At 37.3% G+C, this 10,621-nt stretch overlaps 1 protein-coding gene across 1 annotated transcript in view; it reads right to left on the reverse strand.

Annotated features, from left to right (window-relative positions):
• Positions 1 to 8,052, reverse strand: part of LOC135210973 (techylectin-5B-like) — a 110,152-nt gene extending 102,100 nt beyond the window's left edge. Inside the window, exons 1-3 of the mRNA XM_064243963.1 lie at positions 7,743 to 8,052; positions 4,021 to 4,083; positions 2,974 to 3,130 (exon numbers count right to left, since the gene is read on the reverse strand). Of these exons, the coding sequence (XP_064100033.1) occupies positions 2,974 to 3,130; positions 4,021 to 4,083; positions 7,743 to 7,899 (377 nt within the window). The 5' untranslated portion in view covers positions 7,900 to 8,052. The remainder of the gene's footprint in view (positions 1 to 2,973; positions 3,131 to 4,020; positions 4,084 to 7,742) is intronic.
• Between the last annotated feature and the right edge of the window lie 2,569 nt (positions 8,053 to 10,621).

Below are 10,621 nucleotides of genomic sequence, written 5' to 3' on the forward strand. Positions count from 1 at the left end.
GGCGCATGGTGGAATTTATCGCTAGAAATTTTTTTTTTTTTTTTTTTTTGTTTTTTTTTTAAGAGCCCTATCTCGGTTATTTTTTTTTTTTTTTTTATAGAAATTCCTTTGTAAATATACGAAAATGTAGAAGAAAAGCTTGTTAAGAATAAAGGAGAGTCAAGAAAAATGGCTTTGGTAACGGTAACAGTTTCATTTTGACGTTATATGTTGATCGAAACGAAAAAAAATGTTACCGTTGTCAACATTTATCGCTAGAATAACAATTTTTTGAAGAGCCCTATCTCGGTTATTTTTCATAGAAATTACTGTGTAAATATACGAAAATGTAGAGGATAAGTTGATGAATAAAGGGAGAGTTAAGAAAAATGGCTTTGGTAACAGCAACAGTTTCATTTTGACATTATAAGTTGATCGAAACGAAAAAAAATGTTACTGTTGTCAACATTATTGTTCGTAGCTCAAAAGCTATACATAACAGGCGGATTTCTTCCTCCTACTCCAGACGAAGTAGTTCCATGGCTTGCTTGGTTGGGGTTAGGTTAATCCTACGAGCCTTCCAAGGAAAGTCATAGTCCATTAGAAGCCTCCTTATCTTGGCATCTTCTGGAGATTCAGAGCCCTGCCGAAACTTTAATCGTCTCTTATGGGATGCACTAACGCGTTTTCCGTTACTTTTACCATAAAAACTACACGAATGCATGTTGGAAAACTATTGTTCTTGCATGACGTAACCATGTAAACAAACACTTGTGTAAACAAACAAGAGCTGGCACGTGGGTCATTGAGAGGGAAGTGTCGGTGCGATCAGCTGATTTCATTGTGAGAATTTTACTACGCCAGGGATTTGAGCATGCGCAGTACAGGAACTACTTTGCTGGCATATTGATACCCGAGATACACGGTCCAAGGTATGATCTAGCCTATGGAAATCGCTACTTGTCCGAAAATAAAAAAAAAAACGCCACTACCACACGAACGAAAAATTTCGGTAAATTTTATGTACCGCTACGTCAGTTGGATAGATACAGGATACAGTATTTTTATGTACTATTACGTCAGTTGGACATGAAAGGGTTAAAATGGCTCGGCCACCTATGTCTTTTGTGCACTCCTGTCGCACACCACATCGGCAACTGGTATATACTAGTTCATAATGTTTGCAAGATAGCCCCTATAACACATATTTCGACTATCATTATGGATACCATAACCGCAATCACTGGAACTGTGTAGCGTTTGTCGAAGAAGAATTCATCCTCATAATTATCCTCTAGCGGTGGAACCGTACCTGTCTCTCATGTAGGCGGAACTTAATTGAACCGCCTCGTTTTTCCATGTAAGTGTTTCATGAACACCTTTGTCGAATAATTGTAGATCCCAGCTGAGCACGTGAACCATCCCAAAACAACTCAGCATGCACCATTATTCAGCGTCTGCGACCCTTGTAGGTGTATCCAACACCCCTGTCACTGAACTGTAGATTCGACGTTTTCCAATGAAGGAATCGTAACCGTCACCTCGTTGTCAAGTTGAAATATCGCATGACTCCCATGCAAGTGCATCTCGCACCCACCTCGTAGAAGATTGTAAACTCCTGATTTGTCCCAGAATGTATCCTGAGACGATCCACCGAAATCTCGTTCATTGCAAAGGCGATCCGTAACAGCGCCGCTCGTGTGTAGATCCGACCTCTGGTACTGTAGAACCAAGCTGTTTCCGTCGTCACCATCGCATGAAGTTGGGAATTCTCTAAAGTCATTGTCTCTCCGTATTTGAAAAGTCTACATGATCATAGAATAACTAAAGTATTGCTTTAACACACGAATCTGTCATCAACTAATATACCCAATCTCATGGTCAATTATTAAAAATTCCTCACTAAAGCAAAATATGATCTTTACCCACTAAATCCTCATAAGTAATCCTATATCTGACAAAAATACTATCAAAAACCCCCACAATGCCTATACAGCAAAACCCCTCTAATGTTTATACAGTTAACCTCCGTCAAATATAATGCCAAATATCCCTTCTATCTTACACATATACCCAGATGAATTCTACCTCCTGTCTATAATAGAAATGCTATGTAAAGCTTAACCCCGATTACAAGTTTCCCTTGTAGGAGAAAAAAAAAATAATAATTCAACTTTTCCCATTACAAAATCTATAAGGAGAGAAAAAAAAAACATATATATAATTCAGCACTTTTCCATATAAAATGGAGTATGTACCGTTATGGAATTTCCCAAAAATCTTTACTGAAACTATAGAACCATATTCCTCAAAATTATCCCTAGGACATCCTCAAAGGTACCCAAAAATTATCCTTGAAAACATAACTCATTCATGATACTGCCACATGCATATAAAACTACATAACCACCTAGTCGGGATATAAACCACAAAAAACACAATTCAACAATTATATACCGCCAAACATAACCACTGGTGAATATAAAAATACAACACCTTCATAAGGACCCATAAAACCACAATACAGTAGTGCCACCCCCCAAGAGCCATAACACCAAAAGAACCACAATACCCACCTCTTTGGCTCGTAAAACCACAGATCACTACCAAAAATTATAACGACAAAAAATCCACCGCCAAAGAGAATTACGGTTAGCAGGGAGGTCAGTGAGGGAGAATGATGAAAAATGTGAAAGCAGAAAGGACTTATAATATACCAAATTAAAAAACCACTTAATTCAAGATGCAATGAGGGCTGAAAATAAGAAAAGCGAGGCCAGTGGAGTAAGTCAGCCTGATTAGAGAAGAAAGGACATTTTGGAGAGGACGAATCACGGGCTACACAGTATGGTTGTTTTGGTATAGCTCAGTGCATTAGATAAGCAGACTTTTGGTACAGCAACCGTACAACACTTGAGAAACGTTAGTAATAAAAACGTGTCATACCATCTATGCATCAAACTAAAATAAGGTCTAAAGTTCCTCACAACTCACATTTCTAAAGCTTGCTTGATGGAGCGTTGATCTTGCACCAGCGTGGAGTGCAGCGACTGGAGTCTGTGCATTTCCCTTATCAAGTTTTCCTTTTCGTTAGTCATGGCAAGTATGTCATTTTCAATACCTTCCTTAGTGTTTAGACAGTCATCCATCCCTAGTAATAATAATTATAAAATTGATAATAATACAAACTTATATAAGGTACAGCACATCTGAAAAATTTACGTATATTAACTTTAATATTGTTTACTTGACGGGAGACCTACATAAGTTTCTGCTTTTATTTTTTAAATTTTTACTTTAGTGTTTTAAGCATCTATTCTGGCGAACAGAAACATCCAACAGCGAAATGAGGAAAAGCAACCTATGCCACACTGAAAGTTTTCTGCTTCATGGACTGTAATAAGTCATTTGTTTGTTGAAACAATAATAATAATGATAATAATAACAACAGAGGTGGTGACAGAATAGTACGTAATTGGATGAGCAAGAGCAAAATGCCTTCAGTAAATCGAGGGGCAAAAACATCTGCTACCCACCTACTTCTACCCTCCTTTTAACAACTCAAGCCATTGCAAAGGCCTTCAGCTATCATATTTTTGCAACTGGACTTGACTTTGCCCTTGAAAGCTGTTCAAGGAAAAATTACGAATCACCAACCCTCAACCGGTACTAAGACCGCTACCGAATCAGAGAAAAAATGAAACTCTGTAAGGACAAATGAATTTTAGCCATGAAACTTACCTGCGGCTAAGATATTCAGGACTTCTCTCCATTCGCCAAACTCCTCTGGTGTCTTCAAATTTGGAACAAATGAATTTTAGCCATGAAACTTACCTGCGGCTAAGATATTCAGGACTTCTCTCCATTCCCCAAACTCCTCTGGTGTCTTCAAATTTGGACAAAATGAACTACAGACATCTACTGAGGAAAACATTCACTAACATGTCCTCTTACATTCATAGTTTAACTAAAAGGAAACATCATTTGTTTTACATTATCTCAATGGCTCTTTCTCTTCCTTAATCTGCAGATTAATCATACCTTTAGTGATTATGGTTCCAGATCTCTTTGTGAGGTTGCACTCCTCCATGAGTCGTGTTATCTCTGTAAACAAAAGTGAGGTTAAATTTGACCTAGAATGAGTACCATGTTCTTATAATAACATGAAAAACAAACAATTTACTTACATATCCTCCCACCTTAGTTTTGTTAGCTAAAGTGGTATAATGTGAGGCACTAGACCCGTGGAGTGAAGTTCAAAAGTTTTATTTTCATTTTGCTTATAATATGTGATAGAAAAGTTAGTCCTGACAGTTCAGTTGTTCAGGTAGCCCTAAGAAACAAGGTCCATAGTAATGATGAATCTGTCCCCTTTTTGGTATAATAGGCTCATGAAAACCAGCCTTATTCTTCAAGTCAAATCTGTCAATATCGGATTTGTGGATCGTGATACTATTTCATTTCAGATCTGTAGCGACATGAAAAATGATTTTGCTTCATTCCTTTGGTCTGAAATGCCTATTTTGCTTATTGTCATCAATGAGACAGGTAACTGCATATTCATTCCTTCTCCATTCTTTGAAAAAAGTTTTTAAAAACCTGCCTGCCCACCCTCTCCACATCGGTACAAATCATACACAAGACTAAATCATACACAAGTCTAATTCAAATGGTCGTAGCGAAAGTTTCAAGCGGCTTCTGTAATAGGAAAGGCAGGAGTTTGAGTTTTTAATCGAAAGTCAGATATAAATGACGCCCGTTACGAAATCGTCGGCTCGACAACGAACAGCAATGACACTCAACACGTCCGGTACCGACATCTTATCAGTCTCTGCAGGAAATGATGCCACACCCGGTTTTCCCTAACAAGCGTCCCTCGCATTGACCGGAGAAGTAAAACACATTTCTAACTTATATAATAGGGCTAAATGCTTTATAGTTTGATCCTACATTATTTCATTTATATGTTGTTGACATCTCCAACTTATGTAAATCCCGCTAAACACATTTTTCGGAACTGAGCAACATCAAGATCAGAGAAGGAATTTCTCATAAAAATCGGTCTGCCCTAAAGGTTCAAAACTTTCGTCAAAGTACTTAAGAAAGTAGGAAAACTGATTTTTGAATCATATAATAAGAGAGAAAATACGGTTAAATAAAAGCAATTTAAAGGTATTACTGTCGTCATTTGAGTCTTCCAAAGTAGGCCGAGCCTTATAAACTTCGCATGAAACTAATCATCTTTCAAACAGCTTCATAAATTACCCGGTGAAAATATTCGTACTGATATTTAATTTCTTCGCCAATGCAGTATATTTCTAATCAAACGTGTCAGTCAATATACTGTTCTTGAAACCACACTGCATTACTCTTACTATAGTCCGACAGATTTAAACTGATAGATTGTTTACTTCCTTGAGAAAAACCCTGGTGCCGGTTCTCTCTTAACCTTTAAATCATCCCCTTCTTGAGTCCTCACCCATCTCCCAGGGAGGCAATATTTGGGACAGTACCTAATGAAACTGACCGTATAAATCCTAATCCGTAAACTCGATCCCTATTCTATTTGGTTATTACTTTTAAGACTATTTATTTTTATATTTGTTATGACTTATACCCTTATATTTTGCTTATATTACATATTGTATATGATGATGTTTTTCATTGAAAGTAATAAAAATCGGCAATTGCCATTCAGTATGTATGTATTATGACATTTTCTTATAATCTTGCCAGTAGATTACTTCTATTTATTCTTTTTTATTATTTGAATTTTCCGTCTGCCATACTATCCATTTCCTAAACAAGTTTGTAATATTTTGGATTTCATTGCTCTTCATTTTAGGTTTCCCCCTCATTCTAATTCATCAAGTTATGATTTACTTGAATTTCATTTCCTTTTCACTCACGGTCTAATGCGTGTAACAATTTTTACTTTTAATAAGGTTGTTGCACATAAACTCATTATTGGGAGAAAAAAATTTTTTTACAATAATTATCGCAAGAATTGTAATAATATGATTCTATACAAAATGTAAATTACGAAGAATCTTCGTCGTCAGATGATCTTACTTTAATAACAGCTATCCTTTTTGCAGCATCGCCTGTTGGCAAGTTTTCGGAATGCATAACTGCATTTGCCCGTTTCACAGCGTGCTTTCTGTAGGAGTAAATTCATGTTCCTACTGACTATTGTTAAAGCAAGAAGTCATTCTTTTTGGCGCTAGAGTTTCTCAGCTAGACCGGGCGGTGGGCTTATACAAAGGGTAGCTAAGAGAGTAATTCCTTTAAATTTCATGGTTTAATAGGCTTGGCCCACCTGCATATCACCTGTCAAAGGTAACAGGAAAAGTGGCAACGTTTTTTGAAACAGCTGTCACGTTTATAAATGCGATTTCTCATTTTATTTAAAAATAAAATTATAATCACAATATGTGAACGCTTAAGTCCAACAAAACATGCTAGAAACTTTAAACTACCGATTTATTGACTCATGTGTTATAAAGTAAGGTATTTAAAACTGGATACTGGTAAATGTGGCCACAGGGTTTTTACCCAAAGACGAAAACAATCTATCAGTTTAGATCTGTCGAACTTTAATACTTAACTTTCCAAAGTATTCCCTACCATGGTTAGCTAGCTAACTGCCCTCACTCTTCTTTCACCCATCTTACCTATCACCCAAAAAAAAAAAAAAAAAAAAAAAAAAAAAAAAAAAAAAAAAAAAAAAATTACCACATCACAGTGAACTCTAGCCTAAGTACCTACTACTCCGTCCCTCCAAGCCTCCGACTGATCTCGCAGGTTCTAATAATTTCTTACAATATAATTTCATCTACTAGAGTAAAAAAAAAAAATGAAGCATAATGCAATATCTCTGTAGTAATCGCATCAACTCCTTTGCCTATCTTGTTTCCCGCCTTTTAGCAGCCTTATTATCATTCGTCAGCGCCACTTCAATAACGATTCTCAGACTGACGGCAAAGGAGTGATCTTTTTTTAACGATACCATGAAATTTAAGCTACATCGCACATACAATATAAACTATATTACATTTTGCTAAAAACAAATTAGATTGAATCTGTAGTGTTCGGTGAATGAAGTTCTTTACTAATAAATAAATTCTCCAGCTTTCCATGGGATTTAATGAGTTGAGTTGAATATAGAATTTAGGCCAAAGGCAAAGCACTGGGACTTATGAGGTCATTCAGCCCTGAAATGGAAACTAAAAGTAAAGGTTTGAAAGGTGTAACAGGAGAAAAACCTCGCAGTTGCACTATGAATCAAATATTGGAGAGGGGGGGAAAGTAAGATGAAGAAAGAGAATATGAAAGGAGGTATAGCAAAAGGAACGAAAGTGGTAGCAGCTAGGGGCCGAACGCACACTGCAAAGAACCCTAAGTATTGCTTAGGCCTTAGAGCAAGGGATATATACCTTGGCCTACAGTGTACCGCATGATTTTTAGAAATAAAAAAAATGTCCAGTGCCCACCCACTACGAAAATGTTTAGGTTTAGCCTGGCCTCAGGCAAGATCAGAGACTACGCGATATGCGCTTTAGTTAGCAGGTTCTCGAAAACAGGGATTTTGATCTCAAGTTATATTTCCAAAGTTCTATATGCATTTCTATGGGTTGAATGGCATGAAGTTTTCTGAACTCTATACAGATTTACCACTTTCAGTAAATTATCGTCATTAGGCAGTGGCTGTGTAATATGAGAAAATACACTCCCTGACATAAGTTGCTTTGTTTTTGACTCACCTTCTTTAACAGAACCAAGTAAAAGCTCACTATAGACGACCAACCCATCTGTATACGGATGGTCCGCTTCACAAGTCTTCCCTCGATCAGCCTCCGACTGCACAGACGGCATCACAAACAGGAGCACGAAGAGCCGCCATTCTAATAACGCGTTCATAGCGATTAACGATACCAAATCTCATCAAAATAACTACCAAGATGTTATTGAAAACGCGCTCGATAGTACGTTGGGCTGAAATTTGGAAAAGTCAATACAAGATGACGGAGAGAGTATATTTTACGTACAAACTGTCAGGAAAGTGGTATCCAACTGATCTTGCTTAGCTGATAAAGTCCCGGGCAGCGTTGCCATAAGCCCAAGACCGTAGGATCGTACAAAGGTTCAAAAAGTATCGCACTTCAATGTAATTACTGTGAAATTATCGTACGCTTTATATTTTGTAAGCATTATATATATATATATATATATATATATATAGTATATATATATATATATATACTATATATATATATATATATATATATATATATTTATATATATAATATATATATATACTATATATCAGCAAGCAGGAGCCAAAAGAAGGCGACAGTCAACAACAGTACTACAGTTACATATTTATTGTTCACTTTTCGTGCTACTTGAACACATCATCGGTCTGTAAAAATGAAAACTCCATAATTCTCTTAACTCAAAAATAAAAGTTAAATTAAAAAAGTAATAAAATTCTTTAAAATTAAAAAAAATTATAAGAAGCAAAAAGAAGAAAGAATTGTTAAGCCAACCTGATTATAAAAAAGGAAACGACGAAGAGAGACTACAACCTCACGCATGCCCAGAGAACACTGAAGCCGCCTAGTGCAAACTGCAGAGAAGACGACACGGTGGAGTTTAGAAGTGTATGACGCTTAATAAACAAGACTCAAGGGTCGTTAAGTAGGCAGATTGTTTCGTATTTCCAATTAAGTCAAAGTGTTTTTCATCAGCATTAATCTTGCATTTAACGGCATGATTTCTAATGCTAAAAAATTCGGGGTTAGTAAATCGTGAACCATTTCTGTAGCTCAAACCCAAGTGGCTGTAATAACGAACAATCACTGTGATGAACCAACGTAACTACCAAGACATCTTGGGGATTCAAATTTGCAAATCATATTGGACTTGCAGTAATAAGTGGTACGAGCACCATCCTGAAGGAGTGATAGAAAACGATCAGGCAAAGATCCTTTGGGACTATGACATTAGAACAGATAGGGTGATACGTGCAAATAAACCAGACGTGACGTTGATTGACAAAATCAAGAAGAAAGTATCACTCATTGATGTCGCAATACCATGGGACACCTAGTTGAAGAGAAAGAAAGGGAAAAAATGGATAAGAATAAAGACCTGAAAATAGGACTAAGAAGGATACGGGATATGCCAGTGGAAATTATGCCCATAATCATAGGAACACTAGGCACGATCCCAAGATCCCTGAAAAGGAATCCAGAAAAAACTAGAGGCTGAAGTAGCTCCAGGACTCATGCAGAAGAATGTGCTCCTAGAAGCAGTGCACATTGTAAGAAAAGTGATGGACTTCTAAGGAGGCAGGATGCAACCCGGAACCCCACACGATGAACACCACCCAGTCGAAATGGAGGACTATGATAGCCCCCTCCCCCTAAAAAAAAGTATAACTGAATCACGGAAGTTTGGAACGTGATGAATATATAAATGAAGGTAGAAGCCACGAAGGAAAGTGAAACAATGGAATAGCTGCGAGATCTTTCGACTCAAGGGTCCTTTACTTAACAGACTGACGTACATGAGAAACTGAGTGGACAAGGAAGGGTCGAATAAATGACAGATAGGGATTATAAAGGTAATAAGTACCTAGAATCTAACACACCTGGAGAATTAGTAACCTTCTCAAACGAAACATGGGTACAATTTAAGAGGTCTACAAAAAGATTAAGTCCATCTGCTCAGACACCGGTGTGAGGAATGCAGGACCTCTGGAACTGAGGAGGTCGAAAGCGAGGCACATGTACAACATATTGATGCTCCTGTTAAGCGAATCTAGTTGCTCTCGACAGGAAAAGTGTATCAGGAATCATTTGTGGATGTGAAAGATCTCTGGTAACTTACAACTGTGATGAAAGTGACAAACAAGAGACCATTCGTCGATGGTCCAAGTCATAATTGCTAATATTAGGAAACGAAATCTAACCCTCATGAGCCGCCATTCTATCTAGGAGAGATAAATCTCTGGTAGAAGCAGACATCCACACAGGATAACAGTATTCTAGCAAAGGAAGGATAAATGACCTAAAACAGGTTGCTTTGATTTCATCACTGTTATAAATATATGAGGCCTTATGAACAACACCTAACTTTCATGCAGTCTTTGCTGAAACTTTCATTAGAAGTTTCTCAAAAGTAAAGTGTGAGTCAGAGGTTACACCTCGAATAGTTAAAGCTTTAGATTCATTTAGCAAATTCTCATCCATCTGAAGGGGAGGTTGGAATGGAAAACCTGCACGAGATCTGCTAATAACAGTGGTTTTGTTTTACTGAAATTCAGTCTCATACCCCACCTACACCAATCACTGATCCGGTCCATGTCCCGATTGAAGCTTTAGAACAGCATCATTTTTCTTAAGTGGAGATTTTACTACACCCACAAGTGTTGCATCATTAGCATACTGAGCAAGCTTGTTTTCCATGTCAACAATCATATCACTTGTCGTCTTCTTCTTCTTCCCAGCTTTATCCCTATTCGGGGTCGCCGTTTTTAATGAGTCTCTTCCATCTACCTCTTTCCTGTGTCATTTCCTCCCATGCTCCCTTCTCCCATATATCATCTCTAATGCAATCTCTCCACCTGGTCTTAGGT

This window comes from Macrobrachium nipponense, chromosome 4, assembly GCF_015104395.2.
Source record: "Macrobrachium nipponense isolate FS-2020 chromosome 4, ASM1510439v2, whole genome shotgun sequence".
Classification (NCBI taxonomy): domain Eukaryota; kingdom Metazoa; phylum Arthropoda; class Malacostraca; order Decapoda; family Palaemonidae; genus Macrobrachium; species Macrobrachium nipponense.